The sequence below is a fragment of the Solenopsis invicta genome, chromosome 10 (genome assembly GCF_016802725.1).
Source record: "Solenopsis invicta isolate M01_SB chromosome 10, UNIL_Sinv_3.0, whole genome shotgun sequence".
NCBI classification, from domain to species: domain Eukaryota; kingdom Metazoa; phylum Arthropoda; class Insecta; order Hymenoptera; family Formicidae; genus Solenopsis; species Solenopsis invicta.
The window spans coordinates 11,321,658-11,343,785 of record NC_052673.1 but is presented as its reverse complement, the minus strand read 5'-3'; the positions used below and the strand labels follow the sequence as shown (position 1 = coordinate 11,343,785).

At 32.4% G+C, this 22,128-nt stretch overlaps 3 protein-coding genes and 1 pseudogene across 6 annotated transcripts; 2 read left to right on the top strand and 2 right to left on the bottom strand.

Moving 5' to 3' along the window:
* Positions 1 to 210: 210 nt before the first annotated feature.
* Positions 211 to 2,774, top strand: LOC105195477 (eukaryotic translation initiation factor 5). Its single transcript, XM_011160891.3, has 3 exons — positions 211 to 1,358; positions 1,510 to 1,695; positions 2,071 to 2,774. Exons 1-3 carry the CDS (start codon positions 297 to 299, stop codon positions 2,206 to 2,208), a joined length of 1,386 nt encoding a protein of 461 aa, XP_011159193.1. The 5' UTR covers positions 211 to 296; the 3' UTR covers positions 2,209 to 2,774.
* A 1,065-nt stretch (positions 2,775 to 3,839) lies between these two features.
* Positions 3,840 to 9,019, top strand: LOC105195478 (ribonucleoside-diphosphate reductase subunit M2 B). 3 transcript variants are annotated; one of them, XM_039454401.1, is made up of 8 exons: positions 4,803 to 4,942; positions 5,035 to 5,572; positions 6,332 to 6,400; positions 6,496 to 6,681; positions 6,825 to 7,066; positions 7,183 to 7,411; positions 7,558 to 7,776; positions 7,922 to 9,019. In XM_039454401.1, exons 2-8 carry the CDS (start codon positions 5,561 to 5,563, stop codon positions 8,087 to 8,089), a joined length of 1,125 nt encoding a protein of 374 aa, XP_039310335.1. In that variant the 5' UTR covers positions 4,803 to 4,942; positions 5,035 to 5,560; the 3' UTR covers positions 8,090 to 9,019. The 3 variants fall into 3 exon arrangements, with proteins under 3 accessions (XP_011159194.1, XP_039310335.1, XP_011159195.1); XM_011160892.3 differs by lacking the exons at positions 4,803 to 4,942; positions 5,035 to 5,572 and adding an exon at positions 3,840 to 4,319; XM_011160893.3 differs by lacking the exon at positions 4,803 to 4,942 and having other exon boundaries at positions 5,032 to 5,572.
* Positions 9,020 to 9,111: 92 nt separating this feature from the next.
* LOC105195479 (1,2-dihydroxy-3-keto-5-methylthiopentene dioxygenase) lies at positions 9,112 to 11,030 on the bottom strand. 2 transcript variants are annotated; one of them, XM_011160895.3, is made up of 5 exons: positions 10,874 to 11,030; positions 10,667 to 10,760; positions 10,036 to 10,155; positions 9,699 to 9,878; positions 9,112 to 9,473 (listed from the first exon to the last, which is right to left on the bottom strand). In XM_011160895.3, the coding sequence occupies exons 1-5, from the start codon at positions 10,885 to 10,887 to the stop codon at positions 9,339 to 9,341; spliced, it is 543 nt and encodes a 180-aa protein (XP_011159197.1). In that variant the 5' UTR covers positions 10,888 to 11,030; the 3' UTR covers positions 9,112 to 9,338. The 2 variants fall into 2 exon arrangements, with proteins under 2 accessions (XP_011159197.1, XP_011159196.1); XM_011160894.3 differs by having other exon boundaries at positions 10,667 to 11,025.
* Positions 11,031 to 12,832: 1,802 nt separating this feature from the next.
* LOC113004662 lies at positions 12,833 to 19,497 on the bottom strand (annotated as a pseudogene).
* Between the last annotated feature and the right edge of the window lie 2,631 nt (positions 19,498 to 22,128).

Below are 22,128 nucleotides of genomic sequence, written 5' to 3'. Positions count from 1 at the left end.
CCATCAGCAGGTAGCGTCCATCGCCTGCTATTGGTCACCACCAGCTATCAAACTGCCGCTGGCTGGAGACGCGCGACAGAGGGGATCTAGAAGAACCAGGACGAAGACGTTACCCACCTGAGAAAAAGGAGAACGACCGAATAGAACAGATTCAACGTCATTTCAGAAGCTGATTAAGAGCGGATTTTTTCGTCGTGATTCGTTAATACTTTCACAACGACGTCTCGTCAGAGATCACTGTTGATCAGAGAAGTCAAGTTTGTTAAGAGCAAGAGAAGGCGAAAACATCGGTCACCATGGCGAGCGTGAACGTCAATCGCAATGTTAGCGATGCCTTTTATCGCTATAAGATGCCGCGGATCCAGGCAAAGGTGGAAGGCAAGGGAAATGGTATCAAGACAGTGATCGTTAATATGGTGGATGTGGCGAAGGCAATCGGCCGTCCAGCTACGTATCCAACCAAGTACTTCGGTTGCGAGTTGGGTGCGCAGACACAATTTGATTTCAAGAACGAGCGCTTTATTGTCAATGGCTCGCATGATGCGACAAAGCTACAAGATCTGCTGGATGGTTTTATCCGAAAATATGTTCTTTGCCCGGCCTGCGACAATCCGGAGACCGAACTGATGGTTAACTCAAAGAAAGGAACGATCTTGCAAGGTTGCAAAGCGTGCGGACATCATGGTTCTCTTGAAAGCAATCACAAATTGAATACGTACATCTTGAAAAATCCGCCGAGCTTGAATCCGGCAGTGCAAGGCAGTTCGTTGACGGAGGGTAAACGCGGCAAACGCTCAAAGCGCGCTAATGGTGATGCTGCAGGTACGGTCACTGCCACCACTGCCACTACCAACGGTAACGATCGATCCGGTTCACCAGAAAATGACGTCAACAACTCTGGAGACGTGGTAGAACCACCACCAGAGAGAACGATCAACGATGACGATAAGTGGGCGGTGGATGTGTCCGAGGAGGCAGTTAGAGCTCGTCTCCAAGATCTGACAGATGGTGCGAAGGGTATGACCATCAGTGATGACCTTGATAAGAGCGAGAAAGAGCGTATGGATATGTTCTACAAACTGATCAAATGCCGTCGCGATGCCGGTCAGCTTGATAATAATCACAAGGAGCTCGTGGCTGAGGCGGAGCGTCTCGAGATTAAGACCAAGGCACCATTGATTCTTGCCGAGTTGTTATTCGATCAGGCAATCGCTGCACAGGCGAAGAAGTACCGGGTGCTATTGCTACGCTTCACTCACGATGATATTAAGGCACAGAAATATTTGATCAGAGGAATCGAGCAAGTAATCGCGCTGCATAAGGATGCGCTGATGCCAAAGGTTCCTGGAATTCTCAAAGTAAGAGAATAAACTCTTTGTTAAGAACTGTTAAGGAATATTTTAAGAAATTTTATTAGAGAATTTAATTTAAGAAAACATTAATACATATTATAATCCTTGGATATCACTGTGTCAAATGATTAAATTGAAATATTTGCATGCATTTCAGTTGTTTTACGACGCTGATATCCTGGAGGAGAAGGCATTTGATGAGTGGTCGAGTAAAGTCAGCAAGAAATATGTCTCAAAGGATCTGTCGCAGGAGATTCATGATCGAGCCGCACCGTTTTTAACATGGTTGAAAGTTGCAGAGGAAGAAGAATCAGACTCTGAGGAAGAAGATGATGATGTTGAGGTAATCTCACTCTTCATAAGTGCTTCTAAGAAAGACTAATTCTTTAGTTTCATTTTTAAATTGTTCTTTCTAATTTCATTAATTTCTAATTAAATGTAGGATAAAACCTTTTGTTTTATTTATTTTTTTAAAACCCTGGAAATAAGCAAATTAAAATAGTTTGAAGAATTAAACTGCTTCTTGTTTTCTTCAAAGTAAAATCTTCATTAAATTCAACACTCTGTTTTATAAAATAAGAATTGTCTTTCTCTTCTGTATTATTCAGCGTGTTATAAAAAAATTTTGTGTATATATGTATATAAATTTTTTTCTATAAACATTTTGTGTACATATGTATATATTTTGTGACTTCTCTGATCAAATTTTCTATTTTAGATCGAATATGATGATAGAGCTAAGCAGGAATCTCTGAAAAAACAGCAGCCGCCGGCTACGCAGAAGCCTGCCGCTACCACCGTTGCTGCCACCGTGAACAATGATTCCGAGGATGACTTCGATATCGATGCCATTTAAAGCATATGCATACACACTGTATACACACGTACTGTACACCCAACACATACACATATAAGCGACGGATGACATGAAACATTGGTCCGAGCCGTAATATCCGAGATGAATGATCATTTTCCTCTCGAACAGAATCGTGCAAATGCAATCTCAAGTTATACGCAAATAGATATAGGATTTTTGTTGTTTTAGGCTGATGAGAACGACATAATTAAACAATGCCGTTTACCGGATGAAGAAAAAAAGGGGGGAGAAAAAAAGAAATTTTAACCGTTCCTAAGAGTTTAGCGTGATTTATCTATGTACAGTATATTCGCAATACTTTTAATTGTTTTAACGATGCAAGTATGCATTTATTGAAAAATCGTTATTTCTTTATTTCTGATATTGATTGTTGTCGAAACTTTTTAATGGTGCGCGTATATCTTGAAATGCATCTCTTTCAGATAAAAGAAGACATTGATAGAGTTCATGAGCATTATACCGGGAAATTGGCCTGCTAAAAGCATTCTTTATTGTATTTACTTATTCTAATTATTATTCAAATAAATGGTTTATTGCAATGATCACCTAATGTGTTTTTGCTCTTTCCAACTAAATGGAAAAATAGGAAGAGTATATCAAGTACATAATTGAGATCATGTAGCATTAATCCGATGTTAAAGAAATATTAAGTTTATCAATTAATTAAAATTAGTAATAATGAAGTTATAAATTGTACATCAAACTCTGATCCATATATATTTTTATATACTATTACGCTCTGTTTGCAAGATCTGTCTAACCGCCAGCAGTCGTGAAATTTGTCCAAGTCCAAATAAGTATACCGCAATGTAACGTAACATAGCGTAACTTAGCTATCATAATTATCCATTCTTGATGACGATCTATGCGACGTTCTCACAAGTGTTCTATGTTTATACGGGATGTTTCTAGTTCTAATTTTTTATATTAATAAGTGAATAAATCGGTAGATAAATTTATTTGATAACAATATAAATCTACTCATTATATTAACTTATTCATTTATTTATTAATATGAAAAACTGGAACAAAGTTTTAATCGGGAAAATGTAAAGAGCACGAGGCGGAGCTCCATAGCATGCTACGCTCCTGTGTACTCCAGTTAGACAGATCAATTTGATTGATCAACTTTAATCATTAATAATTCGATAAACAATGGTCTGAGCTCAGATTGGGAAAGGAACTTTAATTCCAAATTTCATTCTTTTTCACTCAAGATTAGCCCAGCGAGAAATGATAATGGAATCGATATCGAATCGACATCAAAATGACGATTTCGACATCGATTCGACGTCAAAATCATCATTTTGATATCGATTCGATATCGATTCGATATCGATTCCATTATCATTTCTCACTGGGAGGTTCCAAAACGTTCTTTCAGAAGAAAATTTTACTCGAAATATACACGTAACGTATACTATATTATATCGAGTAAAATTTTTCCTTGGAGAGGATGTTTTAGAATGCAGCTCAAGATATTAAAAGTTAAAGGACACTCTGTATGCACTGCATTTTGCACTTTGCAGGCGTTGCAATACGCATGCGCGTGACTTGCTAACAACACTACGCTCTTATCGCGCAGTCTCGTTGAAACGCGCGGGAGACTACCGACGTCGTGGAGCATCGCAGGCGAGATTCTCGTCAGCGAGTTGTCTTCCGTGACCACGAGAAATTCGTCTCGGAATATTTCGGATCGAGAAACATGCGAGAGGAGAGATAAGTACGGACAACGCGAGAGTTGGCGGGATTTGGCGGCAAGGCCCGATCAGCTGATTGGCAGACGGCGGTTTGGGCGCGAAACGCCGGCACGGGAGACCAATCGGGGAACGTGATCGAGATAATTCGCCCGCGTAAGGTGCCAGTGTTCCCTGCCCCATTCATTAGGACAGTTCCCAGCGTCGCTCATCACCGTTGTCGTTCGTCGTTGTTGCCCTTACCGCCAACACTGTCATTGTCATCGTCGTGATACCTGAGCATCAAGTCGCAGCTGCTAGAGTCGTGAGCCAAGAACATCCCAAATTACGATGGCATTGCACGAGTCCACGAAGGAGAACGTCCGCAAGCATCTCGAGGACGTGTCGTTGCACGTAAGTCCTGCTGATTTCTCTTCGTTTTTCGTTTTCGCGTTCCGACCCACAACCGCGTTTCGTATCGTCTTTTCCATACCTGCTCCTCCAGCTTTGATGTTTCGTTGGTGGTTTTAGTCTTGCGCAACTCCGTATCGTTATCGCTAAATAGCGCGGATGGAAAAATCCATTACACTGTGGGACCCACCTCTTCTTACGTACACACCTTAAAACGCAAGAAACAGCTGCGTTTGAATTAAATAAGACGAGCATGCGATATAGATCAGATAGATGAATGAAATTCCTGATAATTGAAGTAAAAAATATATATTGTGTGTGTGTGTGTGTGTGTGTGTGTGTGTGTGTGTGTGTGTGTGTGTGTGTGTGTGTGTGTGTATATATATATGCACGCATATTAGATAATATGTATTATGTAGATACATGAATGTATGTAGATACATGATTGTATGTATGTGATTTCAGGGAAAAGAGAGAAAGAGAAGAGCAAAAATATATTACATTTTCGCAGAGTTATGTAATATATGTAGAAAAGAAATAGATATGTGACATGAGATATGTAAAGCATGTCTCGCTAAGAATTCCTTTTAATAACACTTTGTGTTATTAAAGTTACACAGTTCGGAGTAAGTTAAATTTTCCCTCAAGGAAAATTATCTAAAACGGTTGATGAATTTAGAAAAGTCGTAAAGAAATTCTCGCGTGTTCGCTATTTTAGGTGCGCCTCCTACATTTTTCGGCAAGCGAGACTACTAATTCCGAGAAGACGATGACAATGATCCCATCGCGATTCCCTCTTCGCTCTACTTGCAGCGGGATCTTTCTTTCCACCTTCCGATTGCGGTTATGTTCGGACATGTCTGCGCGGGAACGTGATTCACCTCTTTTCATCAATTCGTGATGGAGACTACGCGTTTCGGTAGATTCGCTAAAAACCGATGGAAAGCGCGCGTTTTGAAACACGAAAATCATTGGCGATGGTGATTGATGGTTGCATTAAGATTCAGTCGCATGTCTCACATATGCGCTGACGCACACATTTAATATATATATCACCCATGTATATATCACATGTTAGCTATGTATATAAATGGAGTAGCTATATATATATATGTATCTGCATGTGCAGAGTATCAGAGTGTTTAATACAGAGTTTAGAATGTCCAATGTCTTTTATCAGAATGTGTTATCATTAGGTGTATTTGCGATTTTGTACCTGATACCATCGTCATCGGTAACCTAAGATGAATGAAGAGGTAAAGAATTTTCCACATTATTCTTGCTGGCAGAATTCTTCCACTCGTTCTGATACTCCTTTAGGTTATGAATACGTTGCAGTCTCTATCAACACCTCTCACTCATTGAATTTATAAGCAATATATCAATTTATGTATGAAGGAACAACTATATGTAATTAGGAAATTGATAAAGCCTTCTAGGATTTTCTTCTGAGCAAGATAAATTTAAATACTTGGATTTGTTAGTTTTTTATAAATTACACAATTAAAAATCTACATGATATCTGGCTCAAAATAAACTTACAAATATATTTGGATCAAAGCATTTTTCCGTATAAAATAATTCTGAATTTTATTTATTTTGTTATGTTATTGCATATTAAAAATGTTATATATTAAGAATATCTCAAACAATGTTTATTTAAAGATGTTACTAATTATTTACACAAAATTATGCAATCTTGTTTCCTATATGCACAGATTTCCTTTGAATATGTAATGTAGCTGATGCAATTGAGGTGAAAAGTTTCTTAAATTATTACAATTACATTGTAATAATTGTACTATGTATATTTTAATTATTGTATATGTACTAAGTATATTTACATTGATAATCTTTGAATTGAGAAATTTATTGAATAATGCACTAGTGATTCCTGATGTAATTTATACATTTGCAATATTAATAATATAGTGCATGACTATACTCTTTATTGTTGTATCTTATTAAAAAAGTATTGATATTAAACTTCAATTAACAGTATTTTTTTTTTGCAGACCTCACCAAAGAAATCATGCATTTCTCCAACTATCTCCAAGTCTCAGGATCATGGCTTGAAAAGTGGGGTAGGTACAGCTCACTCAAATATCAATTTTACTTCATACACTTTTATATTGAAATTTGATTAAGATATTTGTTTAAAAAAATAATAAATTTGTAGCTAGTCAAGACAAAAGCCGTACGAAAGGTACAATTAAAGGACGACTTCAATCCAGAACTGGAACCACTGCTGCAAGAAGGTCCAAATCGTTTTGTAATTTTTCCTATTCAATATCCTGATATCTGGGAGATGTATAAAAAGGCTGTAGCCTCTTTTTGGACCATAGAAGAAGTACCTCTTCACAAGGTAAGATGTAGTTTTTTTTCTTTTAAGATATAGAAGTATATAGCTTGAAAATTAACATATTTAATAGCTTCATAATTTAAAAAATTAAAAATAAACTTTAATAAGTATTTTATATTTCTAATAATAATTTATAATTTTTACAGTTGGACAAGAAGGATTGGGATGAAAAGCTGAATTCCGATGAGAAATATTTTATCTCTCATGTCTTGGCATTCTTCGCCGCTTCCGATGGTATCGTCAATGAGAATCTGATTGAGAGGTTCAGTCAGGAAGTGAAAATCGCCGAAGCACGTTGTTTCTACGGCTTCCAAATTGCCATAGAGAATATCCATTCTGAAATGTACTCTTTGCTCATTGAAACTTACATATCCGATCCGAAAGAAAAGTAAGTATATTTAATATATATTTATACATTTATATATTATATTTATATTTCAGTATGAATGTGTAATATTGTATAATTTTAATTGAAGAAACTACATCAATTAATCTTATTTTCAGAGATTTCTTATTTAATGCGATCGAGACGCTTCCGTGTGTAGGGAAGAAAGCCAAGTGGGCATTGAACTGGATTAATCATGAGAGTGCTACATTTCCAGAACGTGTAATCGCATTCGCGGCAGTCGAGGGTATTTTTTTCAGCGGCAGTTTTGCGGCTATCTTTTGGCTGAAGAAACGAGGAGTCATGCCAGGCCTCACTTTTAGCAACGAACTCATCTCACGAGACGAAGTCAGTAAATTAATTTATATATTTTTTATACTTATAAATTTAATTTATTTAGCAAATAATTTTTATTTAAAGTCAAAATATGCATTTCTTTCTGCGTTTTGTTTATTACCGTATGTTTATATTTATTGTCTTCGTTCACTTTTTAGGGATTACACTGTGATTTCGCATGTTTAATATTTAAACACATCATACAAAAGCCGTCGTTTGAACATGTAAAATCAATCATAATGGACGCTGTGGAAATCGAAAAGGAATTTTTAACGCAAGCGTTGCCAGTCGAGCTGATAGGCATGAATTGCTCACTTATGTGCAATTATATTGAATTCGTCGCAGACAGATTGTTCGTTGCATTAGGATTTGAAAAAGTAATTATAAAAATATTATTTCATCATTATTTTAATATTAACGTTTTTTTTTACATAAATGATTGATGTACTGAGATAATTGTGATAAAGATCTTATTTTAATTTTATTTATCAAGAGAGGTATGAAATATTACAATAATTTTAGGTTTATAACTCGGAGAATCCATTCTCGTTCATGAATTTTATCTCCTTGGAAGGCAAGACGAATTTCTTCGAGAAGAAAGTGGGCGAGTACAAGAAATTTGGAGTAGTGGAGGAAAGTTCTCAAAAGAAAAGCAGCACGTCAAGTGTGGTATTTAGTGCAAATTTTTAATGCAAAAGTTTGAATATAATACAAACGAAAAATATTGCATACACTCCTCGAGGGAGAAAAAGAACACATCGATAATTTTCTGCGACTTTGAAATCATTTTATAATAATGATTTTTGAAAAAAAGAATCTTTGACAAATATTCGCGAAAAAGACGAAAAAATATTTGTATAGTGTTTTGTATAGAATATATATAAATTGATGGCATCAATAAGAAAGGTATTGCAATCGCATTTTTCTATATTTTTAGTTACAATGTAATTTCAAAAAAGTTATTTTATCAGTGATATACTTCGAAAAAAGTGTAATTTTATTCTATGAGGTTTTTAATCTAATTTTTATATTTAATTTTTATTATTACTGATAAATGAATAAGAAAAAAAATTGTACAAAAAATCTAAAAAGTTTATCTATGAAGTTTATCTAGAATACTTTTCAATGGTGCCGTCGAATTGACAAGCTTTTGAGAAGCAGACCATGTTTATCAAAATTTTTAATGTACAGAGTGTTATAATTAAAACTAATTCTAATTTATTATATAAGAAACTAATCACCAATATTTGACATTTTTGAAGTATGATTTTTTACAATTTGATTGCAATTTATAATTGAACAAATCAATTAAAAAAACTAGACAATATTCATTTCTTATCCAAATGCTAAGATATAAGATACAAATTTTTGTTATGTTGATTGTTCCGTTATAAAATCTCACTAATCATCATTAGGTTGAACATATAAAAAAAACTACATAATTTTAGGTAAATAATTATATATATAGAGTCTCAATTACTTTAAAACTTAATAAAGCTACTTAAAACAGTATTTGTATAGATAAGTCTGCATATATGTATAGATAAGTTTGCATATATGTAAACAGTAACTGTGTGGCAATGAATTTAATTGAGAAATAAAACTGCCTTTAAACTTTAATTATCATTATTGTGTTGTTACTTTGGATTTTTTAGGAAGAAAGACGAGATTGGACTAAAAAAAGACTGTATTGAAATTGAAATACGAAAGAATTAAAATAGATTTTAATTTTATTTACAGATATTTGCAAAATTGATAAAAAATAATTGTATATATTAGCTGCTTTGCACTATTCATTTACAAAGTATATGCTTGTATAGTATACATTTGCTTATATATGTATATTTAATATAAAAATCAATAATTTCATATAATTGAATGAAACAGAGATGTACAGATATTTTTTCATGCCAGCTTATGTATAATACAGATTTATATATCAAGGTACATGCACTTCAAAGCCTTTCTGCAATTGATTGAGATACTGCTTGCGGCATTCCATGTTATCAGCTGGTCTATTGTACGGTAGCCAAACTGGTTCTCCCACAAAGTATCTCTTTGCCTTTATATAATTCTAAAAAAGTTTTGTTAGAAATTAGAGATCCATTTAGAAGATATTAGAAATAAAAAATTTATCTTAAATTTATTCTGAATGTATGTGATACTTGTTCAATATTTATTGAAAAAAAAAATTTTTCTTACATGCTTGAAAAAATATTTAATAAAAGAAAAAAGATAAAAAATATGTGTCAAAAGATCATAGTCGTAAAGAGAAGAATGCATTTGGAAATATTCTTACGTTTGTGTCCAGAGTAAAACGATGATAAATTCCACTGGGTATGATTATTAGATCTCCAGCTATTACTTCAATCCGGATCCACTGATCATTCTTGTCTCGCACGTCGAAATAACCTGATCCGTCTAAAACCAAACGTATCTCCTCGTCAGTATGAAGATGTTCAGTGAAGAAGTTTTTCAACTAAAAATTAAAATGTTGACAAATGGATATTAATATACTTCACAAAAGTATTGCAAAAAATATGCTATCAAACATACAGAGAAATATGGCGTTAATTAAAAATATTTTTTTATAAGTAATAATTGAGAATTAAAAATAGAAATCATATTTGTTGTACCTTCTCTTCATAATTTTGTAAACATTTTCTGGAGCATGTTATTTCATCTTCATATGTATAACCCCGCTTCTTGCGTAATTCTTTCAGAGTAGCGTCTGTCTCGTAATTTAAATGATTTACCTGAAAAAAATGGATATATAATAAATACAGTAATTTTTTACTCATAAAATTTTCTTAATTCTATTCAAATTTATACTAAATTTATTATATTAACGTGCACGTTGTAGTAGTCCAAAAAGTTTATTTGCATTAAAATGCATTATACAATATGATATAAACATATTAAAATAATGAATGCTAAATATAAAAATAATAAATAAAAAATAATATAATAAAAATTTAAATTTGTAAAATTTATAAAATAAATATTTGAAATAATATTTAAAATTGAAAGAATAACATTTGTAAGATTTATAATTGCAGAAAATTATAAAAATGCAATTGCAATTATAAATTTCAAAATTTTGTATATATATATGTACAATATATATGTAAGAATATGAAGTTTTAACATTTAATAATAAACAAAGTTACATGTATACTTATGTAGATATAGATTCACGGATATATATTAAACTCGATACCACAGAATTGGATAAGAACGATTTCAAAAAATCGGCATGTTTCTAACCTTAAAATATTCGACGCCCGTTGTGATGAATAAATCATCCAGTGACACGAATTCCGGCGGCTGCCTGTGGTGTTCCAATCTTTGATCGGCATCGCTGGTATCCATATACCAGGCACGTACCATAATTTCGTTCGAATGATAACGAAAATAACACAAATCGACTTAGGAATGACGATGGTAACAATAGAAATCGGACTTGGTACTTACTGCGTTTTAACCATTGCAGTATGGCGTAACAGAGTGACAGAGTGTATGATGCAATTTATCAATTATCAGATTACTGGCTTCTGAGAACAAGAAATTTTGAGGGAGATCTATGAATGGCTGCGTTCAGCAGACTCAACAGTTGACTGAGAGCTCGCTGTTATTGGTGTATTCTTCTAAATGTGAAAGTTTGATTGGATGATCTAGAAGAATATCTCACATGTTGAGTCTGCCGAACGCAGCCAATGATGATAGATATCGGATTACCATGAAGAATCTAGTACAAAATTTATCGGCGATTTGTTTTTGAAACGGAGCTAGATTTTGAATAACAAAGAACTTTTAGATAAAAACTTGATAAGCCGAAATTTATACGCGTTGTATTATACCATTATTTTTATGAAATTATATATATGGATTGATTCGTTACTTTTAATAATATTGTATTTATTTGAGCTGCGTTCACTTGTGAGCATCATTTATCCTTGTTTAATATTTGTAAACAAGAAAGATAAAATGATGCTTACAGCGCTGTGAGCGCCAAAGTGAACTAAATGGAAAAAAATATATGAATTGTGCGTGATTTTGTATTGTAAAATATAAATGTAATTTTCAATTGCATGTCATTTCATATTGCATAAAGGGTTTTAAATTACATGTATAGTTTTATAATAATCCGCCTAAAAAAACATTAAAAATGTAAAATGAAGCGCCAAGTATATTTTTTTGTACTATAAAACCAAATCAAAACTACAATGAATAAAACCAAATATAATATCAAAAGAAGTGAAATCAAAAATATTGCAAGTATATTTATTACCAATGGGCTGGGAGTCTTATGACCACGTTGTAATTGACCACCACTCACTTACAGTGTTAAACAAAGGAAAAACTGTAGGCACCAGCCGCTCAAATGTCTGTGATCAATCGCAACGTGGTCAAGCAGGTCACTCCCATACCGATAAGCAACAAATTATGTGACAAATAAAATCAAAGATGGGCAAAATCTCTAGCAGCAACGTACTTGGCGCGCCCGTTTTTTTTTTTAATTTTCAGAACACGCATTTCTTCTATTATTCATACTTCTACTTAAATCACTGACAAATTTCATGTCATATGTCATATTAATATCTAATGTGGATTGTATATGATACAAGGAACGCCTGATTTTTATTCGGGTTATGTATATTTATTGTATGATATTTTTTCTTATTTACATTTGCACGTATTTTATCTAATTATTCCAAAAACTTATTTTATTTTAAATTTTGAAATTGTAATTTACAATAGTAATATTTTAATAATTTTTGAAGTATATGTTAATTTTTTTATTTATAATATTTTTTTCTGAATAAATTTGCTGTTTCCACAGATTTTTTAAAGTTTTGAATTTTCAAAGTTATAAAAAATAAGAGCTTTAGTTCATACATTATAATAACGTAATTTAAACGCCAAGAAATCAACTAACGAAATGATTATTGGCGTTGCGCAATCAAGCATCTGCCGTCAATGATGAATCACGAAATAGGCACCGTTAAAATGGGATCTCGAACAGATATTTACGCGGTTGTCGATCCAGAGTTAAAAGTATACGGTATTAAATCACTTAGGGTAGTGGACGCTTCGATTATGCCTACGATGCCTATTGGTCTCGTGAACGCAGGAATATTTATGATCGGTGAGAAAGCAGGAGATATGATCAAAGAAACTTGGAAAAATGAGTTCTAAAATTTACAAGAAGCTCAGGAAATAACAACGGGAAAACATAGCAACTTTAATATCAATGATCCTTGATATTAAGATTAAAAATGCGTACAAAAATTTTTTATACAATGTTGTTCAATTTGCAACAATTTAGAAATTAAAAAAATAAAATAAAAAACAAAAAATAATAAGATTTTATTATTTTTCGTTTTTATTTTATTTTTTAAATCTCTAAATTGTTGCAAATTAAACAACATTGTATAAAAAATTTTTGTACGCATTTTTAATCTTAATATCAAGGATCATTGATATTAAAGTTGCTATGTTTTCCCGTTGTTATTTCCTGAGCTTCTTGTAAATTTTAGAACTCATTTTTCCAAGTTTCTTTGATCATATCTCCTGCTTTCTCACCGATCATAAATATTCCTGCGTTCACGAGACCAATAGGCATCGTAGGCATAATCGAAGCGTCCACTACCCTGAGTGAATCAATACCGTATTCTTTTAACTCCGGATCGACAACCGCGTAAATGTCTGTCCGAGATCCCATTTTAACGGTGCCTATTTCGTGATTCATCATTGACGGCAGATGTTTGATTGCGCAACGCCAATAATCATCGGAAGCAAACTCAAACTGTGCACAGCTTGATATTTTAAGGTCATGCAGTCGACGTAAGCCTAAAAAACTTCGGTTTTGGATATGTTAATAGCGTGTTTTATTCCTTCTAAAATAATCTCTAAATCAGCTGGATGACTGAAAAAGTTTGGATCCATTTGGGGTGGCTCGAATCGATTCTTTGATCGCAATGTCAGACGGCCAACGCTTCTGGGATTTTGAATAATCGGCCAGATCGACCAAGCCTCCTGATTTTCGATCGATTTATAGACGGCGTTATATATGAAATTCTTAGACCTCTTCTTATGGCTTGATCGTTATCCAAATGTAGAGAACCAGATACGATAGAGAAGTTCAACATCTGGTTTCTGGTCAAAAGCGTACTTGGTTCTAATGCAAATGCAAGCGCTTTGGCACCACCTGGAAGCATTAATAAACTATCCTTGTACAGAAGGTATTCTAGGACTACACTTGGTCTAAAGATCTTGTTCTGTAGCAGTGACACGCTTTGATTCACGATAAAAGTCAATCCTAGGAAACCGATGTGTTCGTACATGTTGTAACCGACTTTGGAGTCCTGAATTACCGGAATGTTCAGTTCTTCAAGATGCTCTCTTGGCCCAATTCCCGATAGCATTAACAATTTTGCTGTCGATTGGACCGGCTGATAATAAAACTTCCTTGGAGCAGGTCACTTTTTTCCATACGTTGTCCTTAACATACTCAACGCCATAAGCATGCTTGTCCGCGTCGATTAGTATTTTGGTTACTCTAGCACCAGTGATAATTTCCAAATTTGACCGATTAATTTGCTCGAGATAGGCCTTGGCAGCGCTGCAACGCGTTCCATGATCCATATTTACTTGGATATATGAGAAACCTATCTGATCTTGGCCATTGTAGTCGATGATTTTATACCCCAACTCTTCTCCAGCATTTAGAAATACGGTTGCCAGCTTCGTGTGATATGGTACATGTTCCATGCACAAGTAACCGTCTTCATTATGATACATAGAGTTCTTGATGCCTAAACATAAGAATAATGCGTTTTGTCAATGATATCAGGAATTAGTGACAGGTTTGGTATGGTATTTAAGATTAATCTATTCTAACAAAGTAGATTGGTCCCTTGCAAGTGTCATATAGAAATATAATATACTGTGATTTCTTTTAATTTTAAGATTATTTTAAATTTATATTGGTATAAATCAATCTGAAATTCAAATTTTGAAGTTTGAAGAAACAGAAAAATGTATATTATTTATGAGAAAATCTTATAAAACAAAGAAACGCATTTTTTTACGATTTTGAGAAATATATAATTTTATTGTCCTAAACTGACAAAAGAACCACCGCAAAAAGAATGGATTTTTTGTCCGTTTCTCAGCTTTCGATTTTGGAATCGAATTTTATGCCAAGAGATAGCTTATGAGACATTAATCACAGAAAAGTTTTATGTTGAGCATATGATTGTTTTCAGAGATATAGAGAGTCAAAGTGGTCATCCATCTACTAAGTAAGAAAGTATGACACTAACAACACTTTATTTTTCGAAGCACGAATTTTTGTTGAATTTTTTTAAGGGTCCCTATGAGTTCTTTGAGCTGCTTATTATGAATTTGATGTTAGATTTTAAAAATCCAAGATGGCGAAATTAATATGGCAAACTTAAATATTAAAACTATTTTTTTCTGTGGAAACTGTGCAAAAAATGGTAAACAGCTTCACAGCAGAATACATATTAGAAAGCTTTTTCACGTTGTACATACATATGTACAAATAAAACATCATGAATTCTTTTAATTGTTTCGGAGACTTTATTTTTTGTGAGGAGTTTATTTGAGTGTTGTTTGATAAACTTAAAAATACTTTTATATTATTGGATATAACGATATGTTGTTATGAAGAGTCATGTAAACTGCAATGAAAAAGCAGGTTTGTAGTGAAAAAACTTCTAAATATAACAAGGAAAATTATTACATTATCTATTATTTAGGCGTTATGTGACATAACAATTTGAATTGATATATTTTTTAAGAAAAATTAATCAAAAGAATGCTTTTTTCATTCAAAAATTGTCGTTGATTACTTCTCCAAATCTGATAGAAAATTCGTAAGCAAACCAAAAAAAAAACACAATAAAATAATCTCCATAGAAGTGAAATGAGTTCCAGTATTTGTGTTTGCTATATTAAATCCACTATCTTGATTTTTTTAATTTGATATCAGATTTATAATTAGCAACTCAAAGAATCCATGTAGATACGCTTTGTAGCATGTCAAGATAATACATGTTTTGTTGTACATGAAAATCTTGTTGGTTTGTATCGGCATTTTATTCCATTTAATTTGATTTAATTTGGTCTAGCCTAATTTCTTTTTTAATTGGAATTGTTTGTTAAAATTTGATAATGTTAATTAAAATTGTGTTACATGTTTGTGCAAGTATACGATTAATGTGTTTATTATATTTTCGCTAATAAATATAACATTTTTATAAGATATTTTTAAATTATTATGTATAATCTATAAATTATTATATATTAAGATATTTTTATATTAAAACATGATGGGTCCATGCTGTGTACCATCAATATGTATAGTATATAGATCTATTTTGCGAATAACTGCGATGCCATGTGTCCCGCAATTTTCTACGTATTCGTGTTATGTGATGTAATTTTATCTCTAGCACCATTTTTTACACTTCAAAAATGATAAAAAATAGTATTAGTTTCCACAAGCACAGCAAAAACATCTTAACTTTTTTTTAAGTAATTTTTTTTAAATAATCCCTAGTAGATTTTTGATTGATTGAGTGGTAGGAGTATTTTGTTAAACAAAAAAGATAAAAAATTTTTTTGCAATTTTAAAATACTCTTTGAACCGTACAATTTTCAAAAAATTGTTTTTTATATCTTATACTACTCGACGATATTCGTCTTGAAAAAAAAATATTATTTTTTTTTTCAAAGGGGTGTTTTACCCCCTAAACATGAGATTCCGCACATATAAAAGAAAAAAGAGTCTCTTACATTTTTATGCTTCACAACATATTTCAAGGAGAATCAAATCGGCGCCGGACACCCGTAACATATTCCTTGTTAGAAAAACATTTTATCATTCGGAATATTATATCACCACGGTTTCTTTTTAATTACTGGACTCAATCTATTCTCATTATTGAACGATGAATAGATGTCGGAATTTTAATTTTGATCATGTGGAAGAATCTTATCATTTGACAACTTACTATTACTTCTGCGCTAGTGAGATTTATATTGTACTTAATAGATTCGCGTTTTTTGTAAAAATCATGATTCACTAAAATATTGTAAGACGCTGATGAAGACTCTGTGTAGTCGAAACATACATTTTTATATTAACATTTTCATTTGAATAAATGAATATGTTAACTAGATAACATCTGTAATTTATTACATACTCATATAAAAAGTGAAATTGTATTCTAATTATGTTTGTAAATAAGCGATCTTGTCATCTACACTTTGTTATTAATAAAAATATTCTTTAAATAATTCATTACGTATTTAAAAGTACATTACGTTGATTTCATTATTATTATTGTGTAGAAAATTTAGAAAAATTTAGAATTTTTTAATTTAGATTTAGAAATTCTAAATTTAGATTTAGAAAAGCAATGCACATACTGCTCCAAGAGTGAATTATTTTAGTGAAGAGTTTATTGTTAAAGTTTTCAAAGTTTATTTGTGGCAAGAAATTATTACATTATATATGTATATTAATACCAATATACAATAAATTATTTCCAGCGTTTGTGTCATAAATTGGATATAAATGTTTGCTTATTACAAACTATAAGTAATTAGATTTAACTATATTTATTAATTTTAATAAAATGATTTTTTTATTAATAATTACGTCTTTGTTTCAATAAAACATTTTTTCTATGGATAAATAACTTACTTTTAAAATAATATTTTATTTTAAAATAATATGGAACAAAATCTATTTTTTGCAATTTTTTAATAGATTGCAATTATTTTTGCAAATTATTTCTTTGAATTTATTAATTACAATTTAAGAAAAAATGTATTTATTTGAAACAAATAAATTTTTTGTGTATGTTTAGAGAGTTTCTCATAATGATCGTATCGGCTCCTATAGAGCACAACTTTTCTTTGAAATGATTCGACTGACTCTCTCTTGCGAAATCTGTTTCCTTCCCTTGCGAAATGTACTTTCTTTTCTTCTTCACGTAATACTTAATATACAGGGTGTCCCAGACCAATGTATAAAGATTATCACGATGATGTAGAAGGTGATCCCTTCTACCTCATCAAGATAAATGAAAAAGTTTAATAGCATTTTGCGATATTTGCAATAATTTTTGTAATAAAATATTAAACTCAGCCGAATAAGAGCGCGCGGAGAGACAAGCGGTCACTCGTCAGAGCCGTAGGACCGCCCACTGCCGCCCGCTTGTTGGCGACGGTAAGTGGTGCGCGGCGAGGGAAAGGATAGCTTGGCACCGCACCGCGTCGAACCGGGCGGTCTTGCGGCTCAGGCGACCAACCGTTTGCCTCTCTGCGCGCTCTTATTCGTCTGACTTTAATATTGTATTACACGAAAATTATTGCAAATACCGCAAACTGCTATTAGACTTTTTGATTTATCTCGATCCCTTCAACCTCAGTAATCTTTATACATTGGTCTGGGACACCCTGTATGTAAGAAACTTTGATAATCTATTAAATAATCTGGAAAGACTAATTGTAAGTGAAAAGGAGAAACAGAGAAAAGAAGTATCATACCTGGTACGTTAAATCTTTCGCTTTTCTTAAAATACGGCAGAACGTTCGCGTAAGACCAGCCCACGTTGCCCAAACTAGCCCATTGGTCGTAGTTGTACTTGTTCCCACGTGTATGGATCATATAGTTTAAGATACTCGTGCCGCCCAAGGCTCTACCTCGTGGCCAAGCACACTGACGATTTATTATTCCCAGACAGGCGTTCTTCTGAGGCTCCACGTTGTAACCCCAATTGAAATCAGTTAATTGAAAAAAACTAACAAACACTGGAATTTGATTGAATATATTTGGCAGGTATCCCGCTTCCAATAATAGAACTCGCCATCTCTTGTTCTCCGATAGACGATTCGCTAACACGGATCCTGCCGATCCAGCTCCTACGACGATAAAGTCATATGTAGTGTAGTCGTTTGTATAGTATATTCCTCTCCAGACGAATGAATATTATTCTTGTGTAGAAAAGCGCTGCCGGTAATGAAGAATGGCCATAGAATCCTCATACTGTACAAGCTTCTGTAAAATTATAATTTTAAATATACCTTATGTACGCGCGCGCGCGTGCGTGAAGAAATTTCGATTTTGGTTTAATCGCTTCGTTTAAATAAACAATTCTGATTACTTTTGGAGCAAAAGGAATATATATTTGCCCTTGGTAGAACGGTGCGAAAGGCATAATATAGAAGAGTTCTTTTATCGCACAGGTTGGATCCGCAACAATTTGTTGATGGTCATGGTGGACAATAAAGAACAGATTTTCTCATATTTTGCCTCTCTCATCATTCTGTCAAATCTACTAGTATTGGAAAATATATAGAATTTATCTTATACGTGTTTATGAGACTCGTATTTAAAACGCGCTTATAAAAGAGCGCGCTATTTAATTTATTCTTGTTTTCTGAACGACACAAAGACTAAAAAAAATGCACTAATATCTTTATAAGCGCGTTCTGAATACAGGCTTGTGTAAATATATTTCTTTACGATGTATTCTCTCAAAATAAAAATAAAATTACTCTATTTTATCTTTACACCAATCACTTTGTTGTGTCGACTACTGTGATATAACTTGTGAAGCAATGTTTCAGTCATTTTAGAGAAGATTCTTTATAACTTGTCTATCCATTTTTTTTCTTTTTACGCTCATAGTTATTTCCGTCGCTTTCTAGTGGCTCTGGCAGACCAGCGCGATTTGCGACACGCGACGCGCGATTATCCAATAGGCGTACGTCTTTTCAAAAAATTGTAAACGCCTATTGGATAATCGCGCGTCGCGTGTCGCAAATCGCGCTGGTCTGCCAGAGCCATAAGATTTCGATTGTAGATTTTAATGATGTTTTAGTAATTTGGTAATACGTACCGTTTATGTGATATTACACGAGTTACCGAATAATCACGGAACGATCGATTTTTGCGTATCAATTCGTATTTTTCTTGTACACCTATGCCGATCGTATCGGCTTTTATAGAGCATACCTTCTCTTTGAAATGATGGCCCACGACTGACTCTTTTTTGCGAAATCTGTTTCCTTGTGAAATGTACTTTCTCTTCTTGTTCACTTTATATTTAATATTTAGGTCATATTTACATATCAAGTAGCGCCAAGTTTTGTAGTTTAAAAATTTTTTATTTCAATAAAATTTTATATTTCTTTTTTCTCTTTAATTCTTAGCCATCACCACTTGGGTTTTATTTAAAAAAGTAAAAATACTATCACTTAGATTTTATTTGTTAAAAGTAGTACAGCAGTTATTTTAAACAGTACATCAATATATTCTCTTTATAATTAGCGCAATTTTAAGATTTCGTACATTTTTTTGGGAAAAATACATTTAGGTTGGATTAAATTTAAGATATTTATTTTTAAGTAAATACGACTTAGGTTGAAATAGAAAGATTTTTCAATGATAATACAGATAGTACAACATTATATAAGTTTGAGAAACTATTCTACCCAATAGAACTGTGGCGACCGTTCGCCACATGCCCAACCGAAAATTTGAAAATAATAATATTCACGAAAATAAATAACGTATTCGAGAGTCAGGATAAACACGCGGAGATAGTAAGATACACGAAGGAGAGAAGATTCGAAAACAAGTAAAGTCATTCGGAGCTTATATAAAGCGGGCGAGAGAAGATATTCTCTCTCGCCAAGTATCCGTTTGCATCGGCGCGGCGTATCGTGTCTTGTAACTCGGGCATCTCAAAATTAAATCGCATATTAAACAGAACCGATTGAAAGTTCACTTAATTTCTTGATTTATTAACTCACCACCGCACTCCTAACATCGAAGCATATCCAAAGAACAAACAAGAAAAAATTAAACGTTAAGAATTTTTTCCTTGCATTATATATTTGTATGAATAGATTTTTATTGGACATATATTATGTAAAGTTTTAGTTGAAAAATTTCAATTAATTAAAGTGAATGTGCTTATTTATTAAATAACAAAAAATTTGTATTTGCTGCTAACTTTTCGTAATTCAGTAACGATTGTGAAATCTTTCTCCTATACGGACGTGTTCACATAACGACTCTCGATTTCGCCCAGAATTTTAATGGGAAAACCAATTGTGTCAGAGAGATATTTATTTTATTCGCAACAAATTGCGGCTGGTTTTTATTAATGGTTTTAAAGTTACAAAAATGTTCAATCTTTTTAAGTTAAAAAAAATAAAAAATATTCCAAGTACATTTATTACCGATGGAATGGAAGCCTTTTGACCACGTTGCAATTAACCACCAGCCACTTACAGTGTTAAACTGTGGAAAAGCTCTAGACACCAGCCGCTCTAAATGGCTATGGTCAATCGCAACGTGATCAAATGGGACACTCCCGTACCGATGAGCAGTAAATTATGTGACAGATAAAATCAAAGATGGGCAAAATCTCTAGCAGCAGAATACTTGGCGCGCCCGTTTTTTTTTTTTATAAATTTTTAGACCACGCTGTCCTTCTATTGTTCATACTGCTACTTAAATTACTGACGAATCTAAAAACATTCTATTCACTTACAGGTTTACAAATTTACTTACACAGGCAAGAAGGCTCCCTATTAAAATGAGCAATTTTATTTGAAAACATAATACCGAATCTTATTACTCATTATTATAATATATAGAAATTCTGAAGCTACTTATAGACTTATTTGTCATTAGAATGATTCGTCCCTTTGTCCAAATATCATTACAGAATTTCTATTTTCAAAGAATAATTTGAGAATAAAAAAAAGATTGATAAACGAATCTTTGGTAATTTGTACCAATATTGTAAACTTTTAATATTTTCATTAATATGATTATAATAATGATAATCTTCACTGAAATTGTCAGTGCAGAAAATGTCATGTAAAATTCATTTAAATGCATTAGTAAATTTATTAATTATTTATTCAAACTAAGATATTGTAAGCCTAAAATTTATTTAACGAAATCTTTTTGGAATATTAGGTTTACACTTGTAATAAAATTTATTTTATAAAAAAAGAAATTTGATAATAAGCAAATTATTTACACATTGTTTCTTTAAAGTTTATTTAATAAAATCTATATTATTAAACTTGTTAATCAATATAAAATTTTGTATTTTGTATAAAGCAATATAATCTAATTAAAAAATAGAAATGTTATGTCAAATAATAACTTCTATTGTTACCATAATAAAATTTAGAAGTGAATATTTTTTCAATTTAGACATAAAATGATGATTATTTTTTTTTTTTGTTATTTAAGGAATAAGTAATAGTAAAATGAGTTGTATGTGTATGTGGGCGTGTATGTCGACTTACATCACATGCATGTGCACGTACACACGCGCGCGCGCGCACACACACACACACACACACACAATTTAGTCATAATAATAACATTAATATTTGACAAAATTAATCCAAATTCCGGTAAAAATGATGCTATAAAATACAGTATGCTAAAAAATAAAGAATTAGAAAAATTATTAGGTAAGTTTAACATAAAGATAAGCTTGTTAAATGTACAGAATAGCTTAATTTGAAATTTTACAATATTTATTATTACATTTAATATTAATCATCAAATAATATAATTTTGAAATCTCGTGATTAACTTTAGCATTACAAAAAATATTAAAAAAGTACTTGTTAATTTCCAAGTAATTTTTATT

What these genes read in the sequence shown, in the direction of transcription:
- LOC105195477 (XM_011160891.3), top strand. Translation starts at nt 297, where the DNA reads ATGGCGAGCGTGAACGTCAATCGCAATGTTAGCGATGCCTTTTATCGC. An exon ending in AGGTTCCTGGAATTCTCAAA is followed by an intron (nt 1,359 to 1,509) that starts GTAAGAGAATAA and finishes CATGCATTTCAG; the next exon opens with TTGTTTTACGACGCTGATAT. An exon ending in AAGAAGATGATGATGTTGAG is followed by an intron (nt 1,696 to 2,070) that starts GTAATCTCACTC and finishes TTTCTATTTTAG; the next exon opens with ATCGAATATGATGATAGAGC.
- LOC105195478 (XM_011160892.3), top strand. Translation starts at nt 4,257, where the DNA reads ATGGCATTGCACGAGTCCACGAAGGAGAACGTCCGCAAGCATCTCGAG. An exon ending in AACTCATCTCACGAGACGAA is followed by an intron (nt 7,412 to 7,557) that starts GTCAGTAAATTA and finishes TTCACTTTTTAG; the next exon opens with GGATTACACTGTGATTTCGC. An exon ending in TTGCATTAGGATTTGAAAAA is followed by an intron (nt 7,777 to 7,921) that starts GTAATTATAAAA and finishes CAATAATTTTAG; the next exon opens with GTTTATAACTCGGAGAATCC.
- LOC105195479 (XM_011160894.3), bottom strand. Translation starts at nt 10,789, where the DNA reads ATGGTACGTGCCTGGTATATGGATACCAGCGATGCCGATCAAAGATTG. An exon ending in CGGGCGTCGAATATTTTAAG is followed by an intron (nt 10,156 to 10,666) that starts GTTAGAAACATG and finishes CATTTTTTTCAG; the next exon opens with GTAAATCATTTAAATTACGA. An exon ending in TACAAAATTATGAAGAGAAG is followed by an intron (nt 9,879 to 10,035) that starts GTACAACAAATA and finishes TTTAATTTTTAG; the next exon opens with TTGAAAAACTTCTTCACTGA.